The following is a 27,280-nucleotide window of genomic DNA, read 5'->3' as shown; positions in this document are numbered from 1 at the left end:
CCCGCTGTCCCCTCCCCGTTGGCCTACCCGCCCGCCCAGCCTTTACCCTCCCTCCTGCCGCCTCCCTCTCCCTCTCTCCCCAAACTGCCCAGGAGTGAGCAGCTGCTCTCAGACGACACAACACACAGACGGACGCAGGGACTGGCTGACGCCTCAGGCTGCCCACCAGCCAACGCGTGCCCACCGCTTGCCCTCCTCAGGTAAGCCCCCCACCCCCACAAGCCCCATCCTGTCCCCCACCGTTCCTACAGCTGGCCTGGAACCGCCCTCGCCCTCGCTGTCTCATCGTCCAGATGCCCCGACCCTGCGCCCCCCAAACTCACCCTCCTCGTCCCTACCCCTGCCCCTGCGGGCCCCCTCACCGCCATCTCCCGCCCCCACCCCGCCGCCCCCCAAGGCTGCTTGCAGATTCCCACCCCCCCACCCCCCACCCCCCGCCCCCGCTGCAGGATCCCAGCGTGCCCCTTCATGGCCACCCTGCAGTCCCTCCTTGGTCCCAGTCCCATCTCGGCCTCTTTTCCTCCCTGGGTCCTCCAGGCACCTTCTCCATCCCCTTCCCTCTCCCCTTGCTCAGCCTTGCTTCACACTCCACATCCCCCTGGGCTTCTGCCCCTTGGCAGCCATCCCAGAATATCATCAAGTCCCAGGTGCGCCCTGCACCCCCTCGCTGGCCTGACTCCGGCCCCTGGTTAGGACAGACCTTCGGGCTCCGGCCTGAACTCAGTGCTGGGGAGCGATCCCCAGGGCCTGGGGCTAGACCACGGTGTGGGCTCCGCGACTTCGTTTTCCAGGCACGCCCCAGGCACCCTGCCCAGATATTCCTTGCTTACTTGCAGGCGAGTGTTCTGCGTTCACCTCCACCTGGGTGAGGCGTGGGTCCACAGAGCCGTGATTGGGGATGGGGTGGGGGGTGGGGGATCTGAGTGGGGCTGCCTGAGTGGCTCAGGCCTCTCTGTCCCCAGAACCTCCTTGAATTGAGGCTCCAAAGAGGGGTGCAGAAGGAAACCCAAGCCACTGTGCCGTGTTAGCCAGGCCAGCTTGGCCCGGGGCCCCACAGGGCTCTGTGGGTCAATTTGAGGACATCATCATTCCAGGATGGGCACCTTTAGGGAGGGGTGGAGTTCAAGAGATCCCAGGCTAGGTGCTCTGTTCCCCAAAGGCCGCACCCCGTGGGTACCTGGGGGCACCTCTAGAATGGAGAGAGCATCCCAGATCTGAAACCAAACAGTGCTAACAAGGTTGCCCTCCAGAACTGGTCCCACGGGACCCCCTACTCCACCATTGCAGAGGGGGCAACAGAGGCCCAGAGAGGGGCAGGAAACTGCCAAAAGTGGCCCAGCCAGTCAGGGGCAGAGCTGGGGCCAGGGGTCAGGGCTCCTGACTGACAAACCCAATCTATTGACCCCATAGCATCCAGGGAGCTGTTAGAGGCACTCGAGTGTTGATCATGATAGCTTATGGTCAACTGCAGGGTGTGCAGATTAGTGTGGGAGGCGGCCGGGCCCCAGGCCTCTGTCCTAGCAAGCTCCCAAGATGGCTGGCATGCCAAGGGACCTGCCAAGGAACATAGCAGAGTGCCCTGGAAGACTCAGGGGTGGGAGCCCCACCTCACCACTCTGTGGATGGGTCTGGGGCCTAGGCACGGGTTGGCAAGAGCTTCCTGAGTTGGCTCTGCTCAGTGGAGCAGAAGGCCCAGGGTCCTCTGAGGCAGAGTGCTGGTGTGGGGCACAGAGCAGACCTTGCTCAAGCCTGGGAGATTGCTCTCACAGTTGAAGTCTTCTTAAGGGCCGCTCAGGTCGCCAATGTGGCCAGTCCCGTGCACTGGGGTCTCCTGCTTCTGTGCCCACTCCCCTCCCTGGCCAGCCACCCTGTGGGGACTTGTTGGAATTGAGAGAAGCTGGAGGTGCTCTGGAATGTGCATCCAGTCTCTCGGGTTCACGAGGAGGGATAACACATGGCCGCCCCTGTGTGCGCACAGGTGAGCACCTGTGCCGCCTGCAACCACCTATACAATCCACACCGTGGTGGTTGGGCAGAGGCGCTTTTGTGCAGAATGCCCTATGACCAGCTGCCATAGGCACATCGAAAGGAAGGCACACGGCTGTCTCGCAGCCACAGGGGCCAGGCCGTGGAAAGAGGCTGGCATCAGGGAGGGCTCCCGTCACCATGTAGCCAGCAGCTGAGTGGCCGCCCCACAACCCTGGCTGGCTCACCCACTGGCCCACCTTCAGGTTGCAAAGACCCAGGTCACAGAAGGCATTAACCAGCCTATTGCTTTTAACGTCTTGCCCTGGAGCAAGGGCCTCACTGTGTTGATGAGGAGTCCGAGGCCCAGTCCCTTCAACTACAGGTCTGGAGACAGTTCTTTGCCAGTTGATTTTAGGGGCCCAGAAACGTAGGGTACTAGCCCTCTCACCATTGCACAAGATGACATACAAGCCTTGGCCTGAATTTCTCCCCAGTCCCATCAGTGGCCCTGGCTCATCACAGAAAGGTGAATGGGGAAGGACTGGAGCAGAGGGGGTATTCAAAAGACAGGAAAGCATCTCCTCTCTTTAGCGATATTCTGTAGACACTCAGGACCGCAGAGGGTTCCTTCCAGCATCAGCGTTAAGTCCCAGAGGAGGAATCAGTCATGAGCCTTCTTCCCAGAGCCACCCGCCACCAGCCCTCCCCCACTCCCTGGAGAAGCCCCAAGGAGACAGTCCCGTCCCAGCGGTCACTTGTGCTTGGTCGCCTGGGACATAGCCTGGGACAGTGGCCGGCCCCCAGGGCCACCCAGGAGCACATGAACAGCAGGCACAGCCCAACGCTCAAAGTGCCCATAGGGCCAGGCACTGTCTGGCACATGCCCCCTGCCCTCAGGCAGGACCCCAGCCCCAGCTCCAGGGTCTCCAAAGCTCCACCTGCTAGGCCACTGAGCCGTTGGTCCTTTGGCTGGCATGTCTGGGCATCCCCCTTCCTTGCCCATGTGCCAACATCCTGGATTGTTAGAAAAGGTCTTCCCACACCCACCATGACAGCCTCCCAATCGTCCTCATCAGTTACCCCAGGGTGGGAGATCTCGGTCCCTGCCTTGAGCTGGGCACCCCTCCCTGAGCCTCTCCGCCCTGCTGGTGGGATGGGACACACCAGCCCAAGGGTTTAGCTCTACTCGAGGGGCTGGAGGGTGACAGTGACCTTCCTGGGGCCCCCTGCTATGAGCCGCAGTGGGGGAAAGGGGGATAGGCATGGGCTCCTGAAGGCGGGCACACAGGATCCTGCCAGCTCCACCCTCCTCCTGTTGGCTGGTTCCCGGGCCAAACAGTGCCCTCCCATCCCCTCTGTCCTCTCTGCTCATGTATTGGGCCCACCCACACTTCGATTACACACAAAACCTTTTTGGTGAATCCCATCTTCAAGGAAGCCAGTGGGAGACAGCCTGGGGGGAAATGGGGAAGGGGTCTGCTTAGTCTTGCTCACTGGGGCTGTGGGTCATCTAAAGATGAACCTTCTAGATAAGAGGTCCTGGGGTGAAAGCCCTCCCGCACCTGGAGCCGTCAGCCCCAGGGTCCCCCAGGACTTCCTTCACCCCCTCTGGGACCCTCCCCCAGGCTCTTGGAGCGCCAGCCACGGTTCGGCCCTCTTTGGCTTGTCCCCCACCCTCTCAGCAGCCCAGTTTGTGCTCCTCGGTGGGCTGGGATCTCTGACATCCCAAGCCCACCGAAGGTGCCAGGGACTCTGATGACTCCCCCCGTCTCTCCCTGGGTAACACATCCAGGGTCCTGGGGCTCCACCCAGCCAGCTCACACCCAGCTCTCCCGGTCCATGGTGTAAAGTCCCAAGTCAGCAGAAACTGCAGCACAGGGCAGAGCTGCAGGACACAGGGCAGCGGGCTGGGAGAGGTCCCAGGCTCTACGCAACAGCAAACCTGCCCCCGCATCTCGCCTACCAGCAGCCTCTAGAAGAATCAGATGGCCCAAAAGGGACACAGCAGTCAGAAGCCCGAATGTCCAAGGGATCACGGATTTGGGCAACAAAACTGGGACCTGAAGGAGCCGGACAGAGGGCAGAGGGAGACTGGCTCTGGGAGCCCTGTCTCCAGAGACAAGGGCAGCTGGGGAGCTGGGTGCCACCTCCATCCTCTCACAGTCTCAGTTCCAGCTTGGCCTCGATGGTGGTCCTAGGGATTTACAGGCCACCTCACCGCACAAAGGGGGAGCCCTGGGAGGGGCTGAAGGTCACAGGTCCAGCAAGACCTCCTAGGCTGGCTGCAGAGGGCAAGCTCCACCCCAAGCTGAGCCCCCAGCCCCATGAGGGAGCAAGGCAGCCAAGGGCCTCAGGTTCTGGGAGCCAGGCTGAGAACATCTCCCTGTGGGGTCTGGCGCCTGCTGTGAGCTAAAGGCTTGGGGGACCCTCCAGGCCAGGGTGGCCTGATGGCTTTCCCAAGCCACTTCCCTGTAGCTGCAGGAGGGGCAGGGCCATCTGTCCCCATGGGCCGAGGGGAGCTATTGATGGTGGTGGCCTGAGAGATGCCATGTTTCCAGAAACTGCATGATTCAAGCCTGGGGGCTCCAGACCCACAGGACAGAGCCTTGTTTTCCATCAGCGTCACCTCCAGCCTGAGTTGGGGAGAGGCGATGGGAGAGACAGCACTTCCTGCTAGCCCTGGGGAAGGCTGTTAGGAAATCACTTGGGCCTCCTGTAGCACCCCTGGGAAGCAACAGCACCCTCCCTCTCCCTCGGGCTTTCTTCAGCAAGCAGGAGAAGGAAAGCTCTGGGGCAGAAAGACCAGGTGACCTGGCTCATCTCCTGCCTGATTCCTGGCATGGCGGAAGACCAGCCCTTAGACCTTCCAGCCTTCCAGAGGTTTCCCAGCAGGATGGGGGTGTGATGGGTGTCTTCAAGGCTGTGGGGAGAAAGGTCTGGCCTGGGTAGCACCAGCCACTGGCCTGGGGCCAGCTCCTTGCAGCAGATGGGCTGGCTCCCTGTGGGTCTCTGACGCCCACATCCAGGTCTAGTCTATGCCTGAAGGCTGCAGGGGCACAGGACCCAGCAGGAAGGAGCCGTCCTGGCCAGCCATGCTTGGATGCCTGCTCCCTTCATAGCTGGAAGGCATGCTGAGTCCACGGTGATGGGTTCAGGGGTGGCTAGGGTGTAGACACAAGCAGGGCAGAGCTCACCCTAATCCCCACTGCAGCCACCAGCCCCTCACAGTCATCCTCACATGCCTGCACACACGTCAGCTTCAGGAAGACCCAGGGATGGCACCCGTGCCCTCTCTCTGGGTGCCACCTAAGGGCAGACTAGAGCTGGAGGGTGCAGGGGACGATGGGTTGGAGTCTAAGAGGGAAGCGGGCAGAAAAGTGGGCACCAGCAGGGCTGAGTGGAAGATGGCATGCGTGCCTGAGTTCAGGTCGGGTTGCTTGGTGGGGCCAGACACTGGGCTTAGGAGTCCAGCATCTGTGACTTGGCAGCTGTGGGCCACACATCTGTAAGTGAGTTCCCAGGGCCTGCCAGACCTCAGGGCCCGCTCCTGCCACCCTTGGCCTGGCGTGAATGCCTGGCACGGCCCCTCCGTGTTCTCAGTGGTTGCCAGTGTGTCTTGTTTGGCTGGGCCCTGGAGATATCCCAGTCAGAGGACTGCACAACCTTTCAGAGGGCCAGACAAGGAGAGCCCTATTGGGGGGGGCAGTCCTCACTCCCACCCATGGGCGCCCAGCCTGAGGCCTCACCGCCATCACCACTTCTTTCCATTGCTCTGAGGAGGTGGAGCTCGTTGAGCTCAGAGAACCCCCTGATGGGGCCCGAGGCTGCCTGAAGTCCTCGGGGACATGCCCGGGGAGGCTGATGAAGGGAAACTGAGGCCTGGAGGCCTGGCTAGGCTGGGAGGACCGACTATGGTTCTCACCCTCTGTGTCCATAGTGAAAACCTGGAGGCCTGGCGTCGCCTGAGGTGGGTTCTTTTCTCTAGGTCTCCATTTTCTCTTTCATCAAATGGAACTTTGGTCCTGGGCGCCTCCTCCAGGCCCCTCCCTGGCTCCTTCTGGCCCTAAGGGCTGGGGGTGTCTTTCGCGGTCTCTGGCAGGCTTGGTGTCCAGCCAGCCCCCTCCCCTCTGCACAGTTCTGGCTGTTGAGTCTCTTGCCAATTCTCTGTGGGGAAAGGAGGGCTGTGGCAGAAAGCCCGCCAGCCTGCCCACTGCCTGGGCCCGGCCAGGAGCGGGGGAGAACCAGCCAAACCTTGTCCTCTGCCCTGAGGGCTCTGGGGGCCTTCAAGACCTCAGCCTCCCTCTCCCTCAGAGTGAGTTTCCAAAAGAGCCCACCTTTCCCCACCTCAGCCTCTTTGCGGGGACCCCAGATGCACCTTGGAACCTGGTTCGACTCCTCTGCAGCCTCCTGTCGCCTCCAGGGAGGGTTCCGTGAGCCCACGCAGGGCCTCGGTGGCTAGTCCTGCCAGGGCGCTCCATGTGGAAGGCCCAGACGCAGGCCGAGGCTCCCTGTGGAGGCCCCCAGGCCTTCCCGGTTCCCCAGGCCTGGCCGGACCGCCCCACCCCAGCCATCCAAGTGGACGGTGGATCTCAGAGCCTCCCAAGGCTTCAGCGGGCTGTTCTAGCCCTGACTCATTCCCCCTGTGAGGTAGCGGCTTTGGCAGGGGTGCCAGGCGAGGGGGGAGCAGCCTCCTCTGCCTCCTGCTCTGTCTCGGCCCTTCTGCCTTCACCCTCCCCTTCACTTCCTCGTCTCAGCCCTGGTGTCCAGCCGTGCCTGGGAAGTCTGGGCCCACCCTACCTTGCCTTGTGCTTTGAGAACCTGTGGGAAGGAAAAGGGACTTGTGGTCCAGGTAGGCAAACCCAGGGTCTTCTCCCCACTCTGTGCCGAGACCCTTGGGGCTGGGGGTGGGGTGGGGTGGGGACTCCTCCAGTCCTATGGGACCAGCATAGGGCTGGTGGGACCTTGAATGTGACCATGGGCGCTCAAGGCCCAAAGGAGCCAGGAAGGCCAGGAGCTCCCCAAGCCAGGAGGGACCCTCACTTTGCTGTGTGACCTGAGAGGCAAGGCTGCTTTTCTGAGTCTATCAGTGGGGGCTGCACGCTCAAGAGGATTGCCGGCCTGCTGGGGGCGCTCTGGGGCTGGCCCTGAGGCTGAGGCCGCTGAACCCCCGGCCTGGGCACCCCACCCCCCACCTCCAGCATCTGCCCACGAAGCGCACTGCCCACCCCAGCTGCTGCAAAGGTGGTAGCCAGGACAGGTCACGTGACCAGCTCTGATGGGCGGGAGGGGTACGAGAGAGGGCGGCCACATAGCGATCAATGGGAACCCCAGGGGCAGAGCTGTTGTGCCCACAGGTCTGCAAGTGGCCACAGGCCCTCCCACTGCCCGAGGGTGGCAGGGCTCCAAGGCAGCAGCCCCCCAGGCCACCAGCCCAGCCCCACATCCACTGGGCCTGCCTGGGCCTCTCCTCACTTTGCAGCCAGCCATCAGGCTCAAGGGGCTCACCCAATCCTGCTGAAGCCCCAAAGAGCCCCTCCCCTATCCAAGACGGACCCCAAGTGAGGGCCTCTGTGGGGTAGGGTTGAGGTCCACATGCAGGGCAACCCCAGACACCCTGTGCTTGGGTAATAAGCAAGGCAGGCACGTGTATCCCTGTGTCATACTTGGGAAAATGAGGCTGGGGCTTGCCCAGGAAATCTAGGTGAGGGGGCAGCCTCTTCGTGGACAAGGTTTTCTGCTAGAGGAGCCCATCTGGATGGGAGCAGCCTCTGCTGGAGGAGGAGAAGGCAGGCAGATGTAGGCACCAGGGGCAGCCTCGGACAGAGTGGCTTTCCCCCAACTCCCACCCCTAGCCTGCTTCCCAGCCTGAGGGCCTCCAGAGAAGCCTGACCCTGCCCGCCACCCTGGCAGTAGCCTATTCCCTTCCAGTGGCCTTTCCAGGGGGCTGGGCCATGGACAGAGGTCAGGGGAAGGCTTCGTGGGCCAGAGGAGGAAGCCAAGGCGCCCCGGGAGCAGCAAGGATGGAGGGGGACGCCAGGGTTCTCCCTCCATCTCTGGGATTCCACACATGGGCTAGGAGGATGCCCCCTCCTCTGCTTTGCTCCAGGGCTAGCCCAGCTCTGCCAAGCATGCCCACCCTAGTGCCTTGGCCTCTTGACTTTCTTAGAAAAATGTGGGTGCACTGCAAAGGGGGCTCAGGCAGGAAAGGATTGACCCCAGCCCCGGTGGTTATCTTTCAATCTTGATTCTTCAAGGTCTGTAGGGGCAGAGGGCTGGGTTTCCCTCTCCACCACCTCCACTAGCTTCCCCGATCTCCCCACACACAGGCTGAGGCTGACTCAGTGTCCTGTGCAGGGAGGGGGGTGATGCATGTGTGTGTATGCTCATGCATTGGAGGGGTGCAGACTCACTAACTGGAAAGACACAGCATAGCCCACGGTGGCCAAGTCCTGCCTGAAAACAGAGCAGGGCAGAAGGAAGCCAGCCACGCCCCCTACCCTGCCCAGGACCTTCTACCCACCCACACCTCCCTCCTGGCCACTCCAGCTTAGGGTCTGGCTGCTCTGGGGAGGTGTGACAGACATGAGGCCAGCACACACACAGAACCCCAGCCCCCCGGGTGTAGGCATCGGCTGGCCTCCCCTGATGGCCCCTCCTCACCTTGGCTTTGCAGGCACGCCCACCATGTGGCCCCTGTGGCCTCTTGCAGCCCTGCTGGCCCTGAGCCAGGCCCTGCCCTTTGAGCAAAAAGCCTTCTGGGACTTCACCCTGGACGATGGGCTGCCCATGCTGAACGATGAGGAAGCTTCGGGTGCAGAAACAACCTCGGGCATCCCAGACCTGGACTCCCTCCCACCCACCTACAGCGCCATGTGCCCTTTTGGCTGCCACTGCCATCTGAGGGTCGTTCAGTGCTCCGACCTGGGTCAGTCTGGGGGGGATGGACGTGGAAGGCTGAGGGTGGGCAGGGAGTGACCTGGAGCTGGCTCAGGGATCCTGATTTCACTGTGGGAGGGTGTCCCTGGGTCTGCTTGAAAGCACATGGGGAGGGAGAAGAGTGTCCAGCCCTGGCCTTGGAGCTGCACCCACTTGGAGCCACGGAGTCCCATGTGTGGGTCTGCATGTGCGCCCCTCTGGGGCTGTGGCCGTGGCCATGGCCGTGGCTCACACTGCTGACTGGGGTGCTGGCCCCCAGGTCTGAAGGCTGTGCCCAAGGAGATCTCGCCTGACACCACCCTGCTGGACCTGCAGAATAATGACATCTCTGAGCTCCGAAAAGATGACTTCAAAGGCCTCCAGCACCTCTACGTAAGCCCACCCCTGACTCTTCCAAGGGGCTGGGAAGAGGCAGAAGGCCTGCAGCCCAGCGGGTGTGTGGAGGGGTGGAGTCCCGATGTGGGTGTGGGCATGCACTTGTGCAATGTGAGGGGGGACCGGGGACCCAGGGAGTCCTGAGAGAGGTTAGGAGGCAGCTGTGGCAAGAGCACTCAGGGTCATGGGCACATGTGCAATGTCAAGACAAGATAAAAGGAAAGTGAAGTTGCTATTTCACTTTCCTTTTATCCTGTCCTGACTCTGCGACCCCATGGCCTGTAGCCTACCAGGCTCCTCCATCCATGGGATTTTCCAGGCAAGGGCACTGGAGTGGGTGGCCATTTCCTTCTCCAGCGGATCTTCCACACCCATGGATCAAACCCAGGTCTCCCCATATTGCAAGCAGACGCTTTCCTCTCAGAGCTACCAGGAAAGGACAGGATCACCCAGCCCAATTCTCTCTGTTGACTGCTACCTTTGCATCTTATTGGCTCCTCCCAGCAACACAGTAAGGAAAGGTTGCATCGCAACCAGGGTGCAAGTAGGGTAACCAGGGCATGAGCTGCAGCAGCCTTGCTGGACCTGAGTGCCGGCTCCCACTCTGCACTTTGCCCATGAGCAGAGGCAGATCTCCTGAAGGCTGAGCTGGGGCTCCAGCATCTGTGAAGCCCCGACAACGTGAATCACTAGTTCAGGGGCAGGGGAAGAGGAGAGAGGAGAAGGCAGGCAGGTGGGGAACTGAGGCTTTCTGTGCCACCTCAGGCCTTGGTCCTCGTGAACAACAAGATCTCCAAGATCCACGAGAAGGCCTTCAGCCCCCTGCGGAAGCTGCAGAAGCTCTACATCTCCAAGAACCACCTGGTGGAGATCCCTCCCAACCTGCCCAGCTCCCTGGTGGAGCTCCGCATCCATGACAACCGCATCCGCAAGGTGCCCAAGGGAGTGTTCAGTGGGCTTCGCAACATGAACTGCATTGGTGAGCCAGGCCCACCCTGTGGTGGTCCTCACCCCTCCCCCACGGTGGTGAGGGTGGACAGGGAAGGGGGAGGGTCAAGGAGGAGGGCTCTGCTCGCCAGAGCAGCCGGGTGCCATGGACAAGCCAGCTGGCCTCACAGAACATTCTGGAGGCTTGCCTAGGGTCACACCCCATAGATGCCAAGGCAAGGTGAAGAGAAACCCAGGCCCATAATGAAAGGGCAAGTATAGAGCTGGCACAGCCTGCCAGCCAGGGGCCAGGTGGGAGAAGCTGGGAGGGCTCCCTTGTCCCCAAGGGTCCATGCCAGGCCCAAGGCCCTTGGTAGTTTGTGGTGTTCAACAGCAAGGAGTTTGCAGCTTGTCCAGTAAATTAGTGGCACTGCTTTCAGGGGGAGATGAGGGAGCGGGTGCTTAGTGGGAGCCCCTTAGGAAGCGACAGGCCCTGAGCATGTGGGGACAGATGCTTAGCCTTGGCTTCAGGGCTGAGAGAGCCTCTCTCCTAGAGATGGGTGGGAACCCCCTGGAGAACAGCGGCTTTGAACCGGGAGCGTTTGATGGCCTGAAGCTCAACTACCTTCGCATCTCCGAGGCCAAGCTCACTGGCATCCCCAAAGGTAGGGAGGCATTCTTTCTTTCCCACGTTTTGGGGGCAGCACAGGTAGCGAGCCCAGAGCCATCTGGAGCCACCCAGTGTACTCAGGGAGGGCTTTGGTCGCCCCTCTCCCCACCTGGGGCAGAGCTCGGCTCTCTGCTCCACCAAGAGTGAAATCGTGCAGACACACATACACACACACAGGACCAGGCCTCCCCCACCCCACAGTCTCCCCTCCTGGATTCAGCTCAGAGCATCCTTTTTTCCTGGCAGACCTCCCTGAGACCCTCAATGAACTCCACCTGGACCACAACAAAATCCAGGCAATCGAGCTAGAGGATCTGCTCCGCTACTCCAAGTTGTACAGGTAGGCTGAGGAGGTGGGGTCTCAGGGGGTCCTGAGTCTGCCCAGTGCACTGTGGCCCATGGACCCCATCACATCGTCATTTATTCATCTATCCCTTCCCAGGCTGGGCCTGGGCCACAACCAGATCCGCATGATTGAGAACGGGAGCCTGAGTTTTCTGCCCACGCTGCGGGAGCTGCACTTGGACAACAACAAGCTGTCTAGGGTGCCAGCTGGTCTTCCAGACCTCAAGCTCCTCCAGGTGAGAGCCAGGTTTTTCTAACACGCAGCAAAGGGAGGGGGCAGTCGATGTCCCTGGGGCAGCTGCTGAGACCCTACCTGTCAGTGCTCGGACCCACCACGGAGCAGAATGGGAGTTCGCTGTGCAGCAGGTCAGGTGTGTCCTCTGGCCAGTGACTCCAGCTCCTCATCTGGAAAGACACTGAGAAAGCGAAAGGGGAGAGTAGGGACCCCACTGTGGACAGCGAGGAGGCTGGGTACAGGGGTGGCAAAGTGGCAGGATGCGCCAGAGCCAGCCTGGTAGATATTTGAGCTCAAGGTCTCTCGGGTGGGTTCAGTTCAGTTTGGTTCAGTTCAGTCGCTCAGTAGTGTCTGACTCTTTGTGACCCCATGGTCCACAACACACCAGGCTTCCCTGTCCTTCATCAACTCCCAGAGTTTACTCAAACTCATGTCCATTGAGTGGGTGATGCCATTCAACCGTCTCATCCTCTGTCGTCCCCTTCTCCTCCTGCCTCCAATCTTTTCCAGCATCAGGGTCTTTTTCAAATGAGTCAGCTCTTTGCATCAGGTGGCCAACATATTGGAGTTTCTTAGGTGGGTGGGACCCCCACAAAGGTGCCGCAGGCCCAGGGGCTTGGGAACAATCTGGGCAGGAAATGGCTTGATGAGGGGGTCAAAAAGTCCTCTCAAGGTCTTCTTTGGCCTTGCTCTGGACCTCAGACTCTGCCTACATGCCAGAAGATTGGCCATTCTTGCAAGCTGTCCAGTTGGGATGAATCCATCACCCAGCCCTGCAAGGGGATTGCCAACCTACAGCGGCAGTGCCCTCTAGTGGCCCATATCCTGCCACCTCTAGAAAGCACTGTTGCAGCCCTCCAGGCCTCATCCCTCTGCCCCACCCCATCAGACAGTCCTCACGCTCCCCACACTACAGTCCCATAGAGAGAAGCTTCGAGGAGTTGGGGGGGTGGGAGCAAGTGCTCCTGAGGACTAGGAGGAGGAGGAGACCCTCAGTCCAGGGAACCCAGAGGAAGGGCCAAGGACTGTGTGAACCCAGGGTGGCATCCTTCCCACATCAACAGCACCATTCATACCCACCCCATTAACCCCAATCCCAGCACTCGGTCACACACCAGTGCCTGAAACACTGCTCAAAAAGCAGCCTGACAACCATACGTAAGCCAGTTGTACTCCTCCAGACAATGGAAGAATCACCTCCAGGCCCTCAAAGGGTTGTATGGATGCAGCACATGAACCCCTGAGGCGGCCAGGCAGGACTCGGCTGGCACGGAGGGCACCAGCCTTGGGGTTCTGCCCGCTGCTTGGGCTCCCCATGTGGGGCCGACTCAGGGATGGGGTTGGGGGGGGGCAACGGGGCCTGCTGCCTTGAGCTACCCCTCTCTGTCCCCAGGTGGTCTATCTGCACACCAACAACATCACCAAAGTGGGCGTCAACGACTTCTGCCCAGTGGGCTTCGGGGTCAAGCGGGCCTACTACAACGGCATCAGCCTCTTCAACAACCCGTTTCCCTACTGGGAGGTGCAGCCGGCCACCTTTCGCTGCGTCACTGACCGCCTGGCCATCCAGTTTGGCAACTATAAAAAGTAGAGGCTGTGGCAGCTGCTGCAGTGGCGGCCTGGGAAGGGTCTCTTGGGGTGCACGGTGCGTGTCCTGAAGGGGTGGCAAAGCAAGGGAGCCAAGCCCTGCCTTCGACCCCCACCCTCCACTCACGGCCCCTTGACACCCCCACCCTGGCTCCCAAGTGTGCAGGTGGGGTGTGATGCCTGGCCCCCATCACATGCCCCTTGACTTCAGAGCTGCCCCTGCCCACCTGCATCATACCCATTCAGAGGCACCCCCCCACTCAACCAAGCTTTCTTCCCATTCACCCAAAAGGAAATTTAATCTGAGGCTCCAGTCCAAGGCAAATGGTCCCTGGGGGGCTCAAGGATGGAGACCCCACTAAGCCCACCCCACCTGCCAGACACACATCCCTCCTCAGCCTTTTTTCCTTCTCAGCCCCCCACCATCCTTCTGCTAGTTCATGGCCCCCAGGACAGCCTCCTGGGTCTCCTGGCCCCTGGACCGGTCTTGTTCAGCTCTCTCTGTCTGTCCCTCCCTCTCGTTTCTGACATCCTTGGGCTAAGTCTGCTTTCTGTTTCTCTGCCCAGCCATTACCCAGGCAGGTGGAAGTGGGGGACAGCTGCCCTCCTTCTCTGCCAGGCTCACCCAAAGCCTGGGTGATCCTTCCGGAGGCCAGCAGATAGGGAGGTGCTGCACCCCCTCCTCCACAGCCAAGAGAGGAGCCCTGGGCTCAGCCAGACCCTGAAGGTCTGTCCCACTGGAGTTCCCATCACGCTTCTCACTGTCCCCTTTCCCCCCATGATGGCTCAGTCTCTCCTCCCCTTGCCTTCCGGCCTCTGGTCTGGTGGAGGTTTCAAACCATCACACCCAGCTTGAGGAGGGGGCTGCTTCTGAGGTTGGTTGTTGTCTTTCAATTAAAGAAACACTGTGCAATACGGCTGTGTGTGTGCCACCTCTCAGGGCATCTGGGGACCCAGCAGAAGGGGGAGCCACAATGGGCTACCGCAGCTGGCTTCCACGTTCTGCCTCTCTGTGCCCATGCCCAGCCTTGGGTTGCCTACTCACTGCTTTCCCTGCCTTCGAGGAAGGGTCCTGAGCACCCTCAGGTTGGAGGCTAGACCTAGAGGACCTGAGAAACCAGGCAGAAGGCCCCAGGCTGCCCCCTTTCCCTCGCTTCTAGTCCCTCTGTTGCCCAGTCTATCCCTGAAGCAGAGCTGGCTACAGACCACCAGAGGGAGCTGGTCTTGGAGTCTGGGGGCTCAGAACGGTATGGGATGTCAGCTGTGGGCAGAGCCGTGTGCCACACCCATGTGAGCACCAGGGTGCGCACTCCTAGGAGGTTCAGGCCTCACATGGACAGGATCCAGTGCCATGTACACCCACCTGTTCTGACTTGGCCTAGGCTCCCAGCGGCATGTCCACTCAGTAGGTCTCCCTATATGCCAGCAGAGCCATGCCCAGGTCGTAGCACGCAGGCTCAGGCTCACTAGGAAGGACCGGGGACACAGCCGGTGAAGCCGGGGGACATAGATCTGCCCTAGAGAGGATGAAGGGAGAACAGTCCTCAGAGAAATGCCCCTTGGGTGGCAAGCCCATCGGGCTAAGCAGGAGATAGGCTACCTCCAGCCTGATGTCTCTGTCCTCGTCCTGCACCAGGGTCCTGGGCACTGGGCGATGGGAGCCAGGGCTTCCCTGAGCAGCCATGGGCCACTGATGGAACACTAGAGCCTGGATCTGTTTGAAGCCCCTGTGTGGTCTTTTGTCCTGCTGGTGGCCCCGGGCAGCTCGTACCAGCCCTGACCTGGCAGTCCGCACTGGGTCCCTTCAGTGCTGGAGCTGCCCGGGCCCTCTGGGGTGGCAGGGGCCCTGTGTCACCCCTGGCAACAACGCTCTGCCCCAGGGGTCTGGCGTGGAACTGCCTTTGCCTCTTCCTGAAAGCCCTGCCCTCCTGAGACTGGAGCCCACGGAGGTGGGGGCCAGCAATGGATGAACACCACCCTTCCCAGGTTCTCAGTGTAGGGCCCTTCCACCCCTTGGGCCCTTCAGGAAGCAGGTTTTTCCTTTGGGGGATGGGAGGTGCTGTTCAGTGTGGTTGGCCCCACGATAGAATGCCACTCGTCGGCATCATAGCACTATTCTGGGCCATGTGTCCCATGGCCCCCGCAATCTCTGCTGAGCTGGGCAGGCTTGGGGCAAGGGCACTGGTGTTGGGGCCAGGAGTCAGGGCCTCAATCAGTCCCCTCACTGGCGGAAGCTCGGGGCACCAGATCCTGGGGCACAGCTTCAACTCAGCACCGCCCCCCCCCCGCCCCCACTGGGAATCATGGATGCCTGTCTTCTCTCCCGGCGGCCTTGCCCTTCCTTCCCTCCCACCTCTGTCTCTCTCGGGACATGGGTGCCTTGACAAGCCAGTGGGACCTGTGTCATAATGCTGGGAGACACAGAGCCGACCCCTGGGGTAGGGCCCCTGGGAATGTGGCCCGTGGACCTAGTGGGTCACCCTGCATGAGAGGTGCCAACACCCCACAAGCATGACCAGAGTGTGGCTCTCAGGGACCCAAGGGACCACCCAAGCCACCCCACTATCCCACCTTCCCACTGCAGGCTCGGAGACCGGTTGGAAGGGAGGTCTCCATAGCCAGAGCCCCAGGTCCAAGACCAACAGTCCTCTTAGCGTCAGTCGGCTACGGGGTGAATGGCAAGGTCTGAGATGACAGCAAGAAGAATGTGAAAGTGGAGAGTGACCGGCCTTTGAAAAAAGCCTAAGGCCACATCTCTGGCAGCCCACAGCCTGCCGAGTACAGAGAGCTGTGATACTGAGCTGTGAGCTGGGGTGGGGAGCGATGGATGGGTGGAGGGGAGTCCAGTTCCAAAGCCACAGTAACCCCCAGGGAAAGAGAGGGGAGGGACTGGCTCCAGCCGACCTTGAATTGGACTGGGTCCAGCCTGTCCTTGGGTACAGTCTGGACATGGGGGAAGAGCTGGAGAGGGGGCAGGGGGTGGCGTGGGGCCCCCTGGGGAGCTCTGGGCACGCAGGTGTGACTTGCAGGAGGGGTCTAACCCTGAGAGTGAGCTGGGGCCGGCACACACACACACACACACACACACACACACACACACACACACATGCACACACACAGGGCAATGAAAGTCATGGCAGCAGCTCGCTGGGGGCCAGCAGTCCCGTGAACAGAGAGGCCACCAAGGGGCTGCCTGAGTGACCCAGGGCTGGGGCGGGGGACATTTCCCAGTCCTCCTGGCAGGTCAGGTGCCTTCTGGATGTGGCCGGGCCCAGCTGGAGCCTAAGCTCAATCCACCGCTGGGGTTTAGACAAGTTGGGGCTTGTCCGAGGGGCAGTCAGCCAGGTGTCTGAGGGCAGGGGCCGGGGCACTGAAAGTGACAGCCCCTCCTGAAGGGCCCAAGGGCTGGAGGGGCCCCAATCTGAGAACCTGGGGGGAGAGTTCATCCATTGCTGGCCCCACCTCCGTGGGCTCCTGTCTCAGGAGGGCAGGGTTTTCAGGAAGAGGCGAAGGCAGTTCCACGCCAGATTCCTGGGCAGAGCATTGTTGCTAGGGGTGACACAGGACCCCTGCCACCCCAGAGGGCCCGGGAAGCTCCAGCACTGAAGGGACCCAGTGCGGACTGCCAGGTCAGGGCTGGTATGAGCTGCCCAGGGCCACCACTTTGACAAAAGACCACACAGGAGCTTCAAACACAGATCAAGTCTCTCGTGTTCCTGAACGCAGGAGTCCAAAATCAGGGTATCAGGAGGGCTGCAAAAACTCACTCCTGCCTCCCTCTTAAAAGGACACGTATCACAATAGGTAGGGCCCACAGCTTGAGATGGTATGGCCCTGCAGCCTGGGGTCCTCTCTGCCTGGTTGTCCTGGCCATCCTTGCATCTGGGCCCTGGGGGGCACCCGCTCATATCTGGAGCTGGTGGTCAAGCTGGATTTTCATTGAGATGGGTGATGGGATGCAAGCCTGACCCAGGCATCCACACCAGGGAAGAAGAGCCCGAGTGCTCTGAGTGTGTGTGTGTGTGTGTGTGTGTGTATGAATAACTGAGTGCATACAATTGTGCACGAGTATGTGACTATGCATGAATCATTGGAGATGAGAGGGTAAAGGTGTGAGAATAACAGCATATGTGTGTGTGGGTTGAGTGAGTATGAGTGAGCCCTGTGAGGTAGTGAGTGTGGCTATGAGGAATTGTGGCTGAGGCAATTGTAAGTGTGCACATGTGAGGCTGATGACCATGGGTGAGCTTTGTTTGTGAATGTGCATGGCATAAGTGTGCATGTGTTCTGAGTGAGCAAGTAGGAACGTCAGCATGCGGGAGCAATGTGTGTCACCCGTGTGTGTGTCAGCGTATGTGAGTGGCAGGGTGTGTGAGCGTGTGTGGTGTCACCATGTGTGTGTCAGTGTGTGTGACAATGTCATCATGTAAGAGTGTGTCCACATTCAGGAGGATGTATGTCAGCATGTGTCAGAGTGGGGGGGGTGTGTGTGTGTGTGCGCATGCACCCACGTGGAACGTCTGAAATGTACCAGATCTCAAGAGCTGTCCGGAACAGTTACTTCTTGCAGGAGGGACAGACTGTGACAAGGTGGGACTGTCCCCTGACCTGGGGAAGACCTCCTGCAGTGCTTTTGTGGCCTTTAGGTCCTGCCATCCTGGCACCCTCCTCCCCAAGCTCCCAGCACCATCTTATGTCTCCTGCGGCCTTTACCCCAAATGCCATGTCTTGAGTTCAAGCTCTGCCCACCAGCTCCCTGTGTCAGGGTCCCAGCCACACCCCCAGCGCCCAGCCTGGGCCTGGCACTCAGGATACCCTGGGGCCCTGTTTGTCCGAGGCAAGAAAGAATTAGTGGCTGTGTCTGGGCCTTGTGTCCCTGCCTGCTCGGGGGTGGTGATGCTCCCTGGGGCCTGGCACTTGTCTTCCGTACACTCAGCCCCCGTCCTGTGCCACCCCACCCTGTGGCACTCTGCCCACTGCTCCCAGTCGGGGTGTAGAGGCACTGACTGCCCCTGGGGTTGGGCAGCTTGGGGCTTTAAGGACCGGGGGCAGGGCTGGCCAGCTCCTACCTGGCCACTGGGTGGCCATGGGCACACACTTGAGTCTGTCTGTGAATGTCACTATGTGCATTTGGCCACACGGTGGTGATGGGGGGGGGTCTTCTCCTCACTAGAGTTTGGTCTCTGAGTCTGTTTCCATGTGTCCGTGAAGGTGTGCTCTTGTGTGTCTGCCTCTGGGTGTTCACCTGTGTGCAGGATCGCCCTGGGTCATGTATGATGGTGTTTGTGTGATAACCTTTGGGGTCATCGACTTTGAGACCCTGTCCCAAGCTCTGGCCACTCTCCCGGAATACTGTTTAGATGTCTTAACTTCCAACCATTAGCAGGTAGTTTCCTGAGAATAACTAACACCTCTGAAGCTGCGGGTGGGGGTCAGGGGCCAGAGAAGAGCAAAGACCCCCACATTACAAGTCAGCAACGCAGCTTCACGCCCCATTTGACTGTCAAGGAGACAGAATCCGGGCGGTGCCCTGGAGAGGGAGAGGCAGCCCGCCGCTCTCTGCGCCCTTTCTGTGAGCTCCCGGGTGCCAGGGTCCCCCAGTACACAGCCTGCGCCCACTCCCATCCTTGGCAGCCGCCCTCCGGGGGTCACTGCCAAACCAAGAAGGGCAGGCACCCCCGCGCGTCCTGGGCGCACACTGGGCACGGAGCTCCGGGAGTCCCGTGGCTTGCGCCCCGCGGCCCCCGAGCCGCGCGCCGCCCCCCGCGCCGGCTCCCTCCTCCCTCCGTTCTCCTCCCCCCTCCGCTCCCTCCCTCCTCCCTCCCTCCGGGCTCAGAGCTGCGGCTGGAGCCAAGCGCGCCGCGTCGGCCTGCCGCTGCCGCTGCCGGTGCAGAGCGTGGGGAGCACTCAGCGCAGCCTTCGGCCGCCGCGGAGGGTCGTGCCCGCGCCCCCGGCCAGGCCGCCCCGTGCCCGGGCCTTGCGGTCCCCGGAGCCGATCGTGGCCCGCCGGGCCGCCCGCCCGCAGAGACCAGAGACAGCGCCCGCCTGAACCGAGGCCGCGGGAGCGGCCGTGCCCATGACCGGGTAAGTGGTGCCCTAGACACGCGGCCGCCGCCGGGGTGGGCTTGGGCGCGGGCGGAGCGGGCGGCCCGGCAGGTGGCCCGACCCGCAGGTGGGGGGACCCAGATCCCCGCTCGGAGCCACCTGCGCCCCGCGTCTGGCCTGCGTGTCCTTGTGGCACCGCTGCCGCGCGTCACTCTCGGGGGCCCTGGGTGGCCGGGGCCGGCAGCGCCCCGCAACCTGCGCCCGGCGCCCCGCATCCTGCGCGCACGCGCATCTGCGTCTGGGGAGAAAGACCGCCGGGGGCTGCGGGCGGGTCCAGGAAAAGGAGGGGAGGGTCGCACAGCCCAAGGGTGGGTGCCGGGCCTGGGCTGGAGCCGGCGGCATGCACACGCACCTTCTCGGAGCCTCTAGGCACCCCCTCCCCCACACCCCCGCACCCCACGCCCTCACACTGTATCATCCTTCCCAGACCCACAGTCTGAGAAACCCTCACACGCTCCCACACTGTCCCCCCTCCCCCACACACCCACACAGCTGCTGGGCCGACCCCGCCACCGGCCCGGGCAATGCGACGGGCAAGCAGCCCCGGCCACACTTGGCTAACTCCTCCATCACTCCGTGCGCCACCGTCCTCCCCCTCCTCACCTGGGTGACCTTGGCCGGATGGCTTCTCCCCACCGGTCCTGCCGCGTTCTCTGAGGTTTCGGATTCTGGCATTTGGAGCACTGGTGTGGCCCGTCCCCCCCGCCCCTTCCCGAGGCTGGGAGCCCTGGGTCTCCTCTTTGCTCTCTGGCAGACTTGGTCTCCTTCCTGCCCCTGGCCCCTTTAGGGCTTAGCGGCCTGATCAGCTGCGGATGGGTGGGGGCCCGGCATGGGGCTGGGAGGACCAGAGTCAGCCTTGGGGAGCCCAGGGCGGGGGTCTGGTGAGGGGCTGGGAGAGGTAGTGGCGATGCTCGGTGAAAGTACAGGGCAGGCCTGGGGCCCTGGAACCCGGCACTTGACACTCCTCGGGTCTGGGGCGAGGGAGTGGGGCCACTTGGTGGATCAAAGCTGAGCCTATTGGGCCCCCAACCTCAGGTGCATCTCTGCCAGCCACGGGGTCAGGTCTAGCCTGACCCCAACCATTCCAATTTCCCTTGGCTGCCCCAAGAAATTGAGTGCCAGCCTGGGAGGCAGCCCCCTCCTTTGCCCCCCAGCTCTGTCCCTTCCCAACCCACTGGCGTCACCCCTCACCTATCGGTGAGCATCTTCAGGCAGGGACTGGGTAGTCATCTACACGGGGTGCTCAGGTGCCCAGCAGAGGAGGCCTGACTCAGAGTGGGCATGGGTTTCTGCATGGCATGTTTGCGACCTTGACCTCACGGAATCTGCAGAATCACCCAGGGAGGGAGGCCAGGCCCGCATTCTTGTCCCCATTTTCCCAAGGGGATAATCGAGGCCCAAGAGGGGAAGGAACTTAGGCTTGCATTTGCCTGAATGGGCAGGTGGCTGCTGGGGGAGCAGCTCCAGAGGCCCTGGCATGGTTCTCATAGGGCATCTACTCTCCGGCTGAGTCTCAACAAGCATCACCACTGTTGCCATCACCCCTTTTCCCAGACGAGGAGGCCAAGGCCACGTGGCTCCTAAGAGGGGAACTGGGGTGCAGACCTGAGTGATGGGAACACCCGGCCTTCTCTGGCCCACGGAGAGAAGGGTTGGGGGTTACTGCCCAGGCCTCTGAGGGTCTCAGTTGAGGCTCAGCAGAGGGTCTGAGGGTGGAGCCAGTCCCTGGAGAGCAAGTCGTTAGGAGGGGGCTGGGCAGCTGTGATCTGAGGGCATGGATTGTCCCCGCTGCTAGCCTCAAGGAGGAGGGCCAAGGACACAGGCAGTCTGGATCAGACCAACCTGGTCCATGCCTAGCGCCACCAGGTGGTCTGAGCGAAGGGGCAGGCGTCTCTGGCACAGAAGTTGGGGGCTGGGGGAGTAACGCAGGCAGATGGAACTGGGGTGGCGTGGGAGGGGGCTTTGTGCAGAGCCAGAAGGGAAACCAGTCCTCCGGGGAAGGAAGCCCCAGAGGTTAAGAGCGCTGGCGGCTGGCAGGCAGGGACTTTGCAGCAGGCCCCAAGGGGACAAAGAAGGTGGTCAGAAGTGCCCCATTTTGGTGCCAGCTCTGGGCCTGCTGGTCTTTGTGACCTTGGCTAAGTCTCTTCCCGCTGCAGGCCCAGGGAGCCCAGGGGTGGGCCTTGGTGAACTCCGCTGACATTTGAGGCTTCAGAGCTGGAGCTTCAGAGGCTGAATCATTTGGGAGCGCAGGGAGGCCAGCCGTGACTCAGTGTGGACTCTCCGTCCGGTCCAGAGCAGCCTCTCCCAGCGCGCAAAGAGGCAGTGAAGGGTGCTGGGGTCAGCAACAGCCTCTCTGCCCCTCCTCCAGCCTGGCTTTTAGAGAGAGACCCTCGTCTCCTTGGTGGGCAAGATCAGAGGATCCTGGGTCCCTGGGGACTCTGAGAGCTCAGTTCCAGCTGGGACTCTCCCAGCTGGGCAAAGCCAGGCCCGGCTTCCTCCTACCACCTTACAGAGTTGTCAGCATACATGTGGACTTTGCATGCTGCACTCCCTTCGGTTTGTAAACTGAGGCTGTGTGTATTTAACTGATGGCTGCTGTCTCTGTCAGAGGTCACCAACACGTCAACTACTGTCAGCCCTGATAGTGATAACTTGTGCCAGACATGGTGGTCAGGGCTTCCCAGACATTCTCTCACTTCAGTGAAACAACCGAATGAAGCAGCAACTGTTGCTGTCCCCGTTTTGCAGATGAGGCCACTGAGGCCCAGGGTGGTTAAGCAAGTTGCCCAAGGTCACACAGCCAGGAGAAGGTGCTCAAAGCCAAATTGGAAGGCAGGCCAGTTAGACTCCCGAGTCTGGTTTGTGAGTGTCGCCACTGGTTCCGTCGCCTCTGGGAGTCTGGGTGGAACTCAGCAGAATGAAGTGTTGGATGCATGAGCCTATTCGGGTCAAGGGCGCTTCCAGTCCTGGAAAGACCTACACCTCACACCTCACTGAGTCTTCAGAATGACCCAGTAGCTGGGCCCCCAGATACCCCCTGAGGGAAACGGATCAACTGTGGGGTTTTACGAGTCCAGAACAAGTTGGGGGCACTGTCTGCCCTTCAGTATTCTTCCCTGGGACCCCTCTAGGGCACCTCTACAAAAGTGGGTAGGTGTCTGCTGATACATGGAGACCTGGGCTGTAGCAGTGAAGGCAGACGGTTCGGTCTGACCTAGGGCGTGCTGCCTGTGAGATGGGCTCAGGGGGCCGGGCTCAGAGATGACTTTACTGGGAACAGCAGGCAGACCCTTGCACTGCACAGATGCTGCCACACCCCCTATGCTTCCCCAGAAGGCCAGTTCTTTAGCTGGTACCCCAACTGCTGGCTGTTTCTCCCTGCTCTGCCCTGGTTAAGCTGGCAGAAGACAGGCCAAGCAGTGCCTGGTTGCAAAGCCCTGCCTGTGCACCTTCTGTTGGGTGGGAGGTGCTGGAAGTGGGCCTGGGAGCGCTGCTTGGAGAGCAGGATCTGAGCCCAAACATCCCCAGGACAGAGGAAAGAGGCTCCCTGCCAGAGGAGTCGGGGATGGATGTCATCAGACTGCCCAAGCTTGGGAAGGGGATGAGGCCAAGGTCACGTGGCTAAGAGGTGGCAGAACTAACTCCCAGAACCACAGGGCAAGGAGGACCGGTGCGGCTGTGGGAGCAGAGTGGGAGGTTTCTACTGAGTCCCAAGTCCAAGGCAACTCGGGTCCACATCAGAGTCTTGTGAAGTGGGTGCTGTGGTCAGTGTCCTTGGGGATCGCCTTACATAATGCTGTCCTGAGCCTGACTCAGTGTTCTGTAGGTGGCTCCTCAGTAAAGGGGAACCATTGTCTTCAGATGAGAAATGCACTTCCTATAGCGGCCAAGGTTCAGTGTGGTAGCCACCGGCCACAAGTGTGAGTGGATGAAAATTGCAGTTGAAAATTCCAGGCTTTGGCCACACACCATGTTTCAAGTGCTCAGAAGTCACACACAGAGAACATTTCCATCAGTCCAGGACGTTGTGTCGCCCCATGCCACTTTAAAGCCAATGCAGACCGATCCTCATGGGGACCCTGAGTCTACTCCCACACTTACCAAGGGCCAGCCCAGATGTGCCCACAGAACTGGGCAAACTGAATCTGTCTCCTGCCTTGGGCTTGGGATCTCTCACTGGGCATGCTGAAGGCACCTGGGCAGCTCTGCAGATGGGGGAAGCTCTTGGGTGGGTTTTTCTTTTAATAATGCTTATGTCTTTCATTTTAAAATAATGCTCTTAACATGCATGCTTTTAACAGAAAATTCATGCAATGCTGAGAAGTAGAAGATGTAGAAACAGCCCTCCCCATCCTATCACCAAAATGCCAGCCAGTGTTTCCCATTTCATTGGACACATTTCTGCTCCGTTTTCTTTGCATGGGCTATTTAATTTCACATTATTGTAATTATACCGTGGGCACCATTGTGGAATGTATTTTTTTTACTTCACACGAGCATTTTCTTTATTGTAATTCCTTTCTAAATGATTTTTTTTTCAAAATGGATATGGTTTAATTTTTTTAAGATTATGAAAGCAGTCAGTACTTATCGCACAAATAAAGTACTTGAACAAGGCAAAGAAGGAGCGACACATGATGGTTCGCTCAGTCGACAGCAATTTCTCAAGCACCCAGGATGTATCGGGGCGCTCCTCAGGGCTGTAATTACAATTTTTAATGGTTGAATAATATTCTCTCAGGAGATTGTAATTCGCTTAATTATTTGGCTATTTGTGGAGATTCAGGCAGTCGGATTCATTTCACTCTCCTCCGTGAGGCTCTGTTGAGCATCTCGGCGGGTGACTCCCTCTGTCCCAAGGACAGAGTGCCCAGACGGAAGTTCGTTCTGCCAAATTCTGCTCCAAAGGGCTTTTCTGGGTGTCTGAAGGGCTGGCTCACTGCAGCCTTGCCAGCGTTAAGCTTTATAATCAAACAACCTGGCATAAATATCTAGGTCCAAAATAGCTACTTCAGTTTCTATGTCTTGAATTATTCCCGAGGATGAGCATTTTTCCATGTTTATTGATTGTCTCTCTTCTTGTTGAGTGATTTGTTTCTTCCTCACCTTTATTTATGAAGGGCCAAGTGTTTCCTCTTGCTGTTCTGGGTAAACTTGATCTGTGAAAGATACTGACAGTTTAGCATTCTGGTTGCAAATAGTTTTAAATCCCCTTTGTTCTTTGCCTTTTCATGTTTTCATGCAAAAGGTTAACGATTTCTGTCTCACAATTTTGTGTGTGTGATTCCTTCTATTGCTTCTAGGCTTACAGAATCCCTTACAGAAAACTGAGAACTGTCCAGAGCTATCTGGGTTGGCCCTATGTCTGTGTGTGTGTGTGGAAGAGGAAATGTCAAACCACTCCAGTATCCTTGCCTGGAGAATTCCATGGACAGAGGAGCCTGTTGGGCTATAGTCCATGGGGTCGCAAAGAGTTGGACACGACTGAGTGACTAACACACACACACACATTGCATGTGTGTGAGTGAGCATATGTGTAGCTGCATTTTTAAGATGTCTAACTCTTTCATCCAGGGGTGGGCAAACTTTTTCTTTGAAGAGTCAGAGAGTAAATATTTTCCACCTGGCAAGTCACAATGTCTTTGTCCTGACTGTGGCTGTGTACCAATAAAACTTTATTCACAAAACCACTTCACAGCCAGATTTGGCTTTGAGGCCAGAATTTGCCAAATCCAGTTTAATCAAAAAAAAAAAAAAAGCATGTTGGGAAATAATACAAGGTGAGGCTCCCGAGTGGTGAGCCATCATCTCCATTTCTTTTATTAAACCATTGTTCCCTGGCTAATGTGTGATCTTGATGTCTGGTCGGGCCTGTGCCTGGGTCATCTGCCCACACCCTGTGTCCTTTGATGCCTCACCTGCAGGTCCCACATGAATTATCTGAAAGCAAAACTCCTTTGCTCTTCTTGCTTGCCTCTTCGTCCCTTGGCCTTTAGAGCTGCTTATCCAGTCCCTCGAATCAAGCTCTTGTTGTCTGGGTCTCTTCAGCCTCTGGAGCAAGGATGCTTCCCTGCAGACTTGGCTGGAATCTGGCTCTCCGCAGACACTGGGTTTTCCTCACAGAGGGACACAGGGGAAGCAGGGGTGGGTGGGAGAGCATGATCAGAAGCAAAGGCCTACAGTAAGGATGGCCAGACGGCCCAGGGTCACCAGACCCTGCTGATTAAGAAGTAGGAAGACAAAGCCGGCCACCAAGCAAGGGGCCGGGAAACACAGGCATCACTGCCAGCCACCTCTATCCTGGCCACAGGGGACCTCAAAGCATGGGGCTCTGGTCCTCCTGGAGCCCTTTGGCGTCACAGGTCTGAATCCAGGCTGGACCTGAACACAGGTGGATGCCACCCAGCCACGGTGGACCCTTCTTCCCAATGGGCCTGGGCACGTCCTCCGGCCCCGGACCATGGTGTGCTGGGCATCTTGGCACAGCCGCATGCTGACACCCACCCTGGACCCCCCGGGGGTGAGGACGGTGGCAGTGGGCTCGGGGCCAAGCCTCTGTGAGACAACCGCTGGGCAGCTCGTGGTGGTGGGACCAGCCTGACCGTGAACACTCGGTGCCCTCAGTCGGGGCACCTGCTTCCCTGCCTCGTCCAGGTGTCCAGCTGCCAGGCGGGCCCAGAGGGACCTTCCCTGATGCCCGCTCCCCAGCCCTGGGCCTCAGCTTCGTTCCTGCTGGAATAGTCTGGGCAAAGTGTCCTGTGTTAGTTTGGAGCCAGGGGCCTGGAAGGGAGGCTCGTGAGCCAGGGCCGGGGGTCCAGGCTCCTTGGTGCTGGGGTTCTGGCTGTCCTGGGGGCCCCCACCCTACCTGATTGCTCCCTCCTGGGCCGCTGACCATGCCCTTCCTCCCAGGGCCCAGTGGGAGGTGCCTGGGTGTGCTCCCCTCCTCTGTCCTGGGGAGCACAGCAGAGCGAAGGTGCCCCCAGCACCCCCATCCACCCACAGGACCCCAGCCCTGGCAGCCTCCGGAGAGGCCCACGTGGCTGCAGCTCTGGGTAGGAAGGGAGCATTTGGTCAGGGTCCCTGGCCTCCCTCTTCTGAGGAGGAGGCAGCACTGTCATCTGATTGAAGGGGTTGTCAGACCTGTCCCCCCAATTCATACCCCACCATCCACCAGCCCCTTCCTGGTTCTCGGCCTTAGTGGGCCATGATCAGCCCAGTGGGGGGCACTCGGACCCTGTATTGTTGTGATGGGGGCCCTTCTGGCTCTGCAAGACCCCCTACTCCCTCCCGGGCACCCCCCTGGGGCTGCAGGGCTTTGCTGGAGAGGCTTCTGCATTTGTGTGTGGGGTCCTCCATCAGAGATAGCTTTCAGGACCCAGGAGTGCACAGGGTCCATGATTCAGATGGCAGCCAGGCCCCTGTTGTCTAGTGCCCTGGTGACCTTCACATTCTGCCATGGCTGCCAGCTGGGGTTGGTAAGGATGCTGGAGCAGAGCCTGGGAGTCATGCAGATGCCCCTCCCTGGGCCACAGCTTCTGAGCTGTTCTCCGGGGTGGCACTACTGGCCACTCTCTCCTCCTCTGTCCATGCTCTTGGCAGCAGGTCAGCCTGGAAACGTGGCCCGAACACTCCGGTGTGCTAGCCTTTCATGTGTGGGTCACAGAAGGTCAGCTGGACTGGACTCCCACATTCAGTCTGAGAGCATCTCCTCTGCTCCACCCAGCATCCTTGCCATTCATTCGTCCCAGTGGGGTGCCCACGACCAAAGTCTTTGCTACATACTTGGTGTGGCCCACGCCCAGGGTCCCTGTATGGTAATGATCCTCATCACTTCTTTCTCCTGGCCATTAAACCTACCTCCAACCTCCGGGCAAGCTGGGTCCTATGAGGGACCCAAAGAGACCTGCTTTGCCATCACTCAGAGACCCTCTAGGTGGGGCCCAAGTTAGCCCACACATCTCTGGTCCCCTATCTGCAGCCCGGCCTTCTGGACTCTTCTGTTGGCCGAGGGGAAGTGGGGGTTCTTCCCTGACGGTCCTCCAGCCCCTGACCTTGACTTGAACAGTCCTTCCAATCTGCCTTCCCAAGGGGAGACAGAAAGCAGACCCTTCCCTACAAGGACCCATAATGGG

The 27,280-nt window shown here is 59.8% G+C and overlaps 2 protein-coding genes across 2 annotated transcripts in view; both read left to right on the top strand.

The window, feature by feature from the left end:
- Positions 1-50: 50 nt before the first annotated feature.
- On the top strand, positions 51-13,958 carry BGN (biglycan). Its single transcript, XM_018045199.1, has 8 exons — positions 51-200; positions 8,642-8,893; positions 9,164-9,276; positions 10,045-10,258; positions 10,761-10,871; positions 11,123-11,216; positions 11,319-11,457; positions 12,850-13,958. Exons 2-8 carry the CDS (start codon positions 8,653-8,655, stop codon positions 13,045-13,047), a joined length of 1,110 nt encoding a protein of 369 aa, XP_017900688.1. The 5' UTR covers positions 51-200; positions 8,642-8,652; the 3' UTR covers positions 13,048-13,958.
- A 4,941-nt stretch (positions 13,959-18,899) lies between these two features.
- The window catches only part of ATP2B3 (ATPase plasma membrane Ca2+ transporting 3), a 49,635-nt gene continuing 41,254 nt past the window's right edge, over positions 18,900-27,280 (top strand). Inside the window, 1 exon segment of the mRNA XM_018045201.1 lies at positions 18,900-19,127. The gene's annotated coding sequence lies outside the window, so the exon portion shown is untranslated.

This window comes from Capra hircus, unplaced genomic scaffold (genome assembly GCF_001704415.2).
Source record: "Capra hircus breed San Clemente unplaced genomic scaffold, ASM170441v1, whole genome shotgun sequence".
NCBI classification, from domain to species: domain Eukaryota; kingdom Metazoa; phylum Chordata; class Mammalia; order Artiodactyla; family Bovidae; genus Capra; species Capra hircus.
Note: the sequence above shows the minus strand (reverse complement) of the source record. Positions and strands in the feature narration are given on the sequence as shown.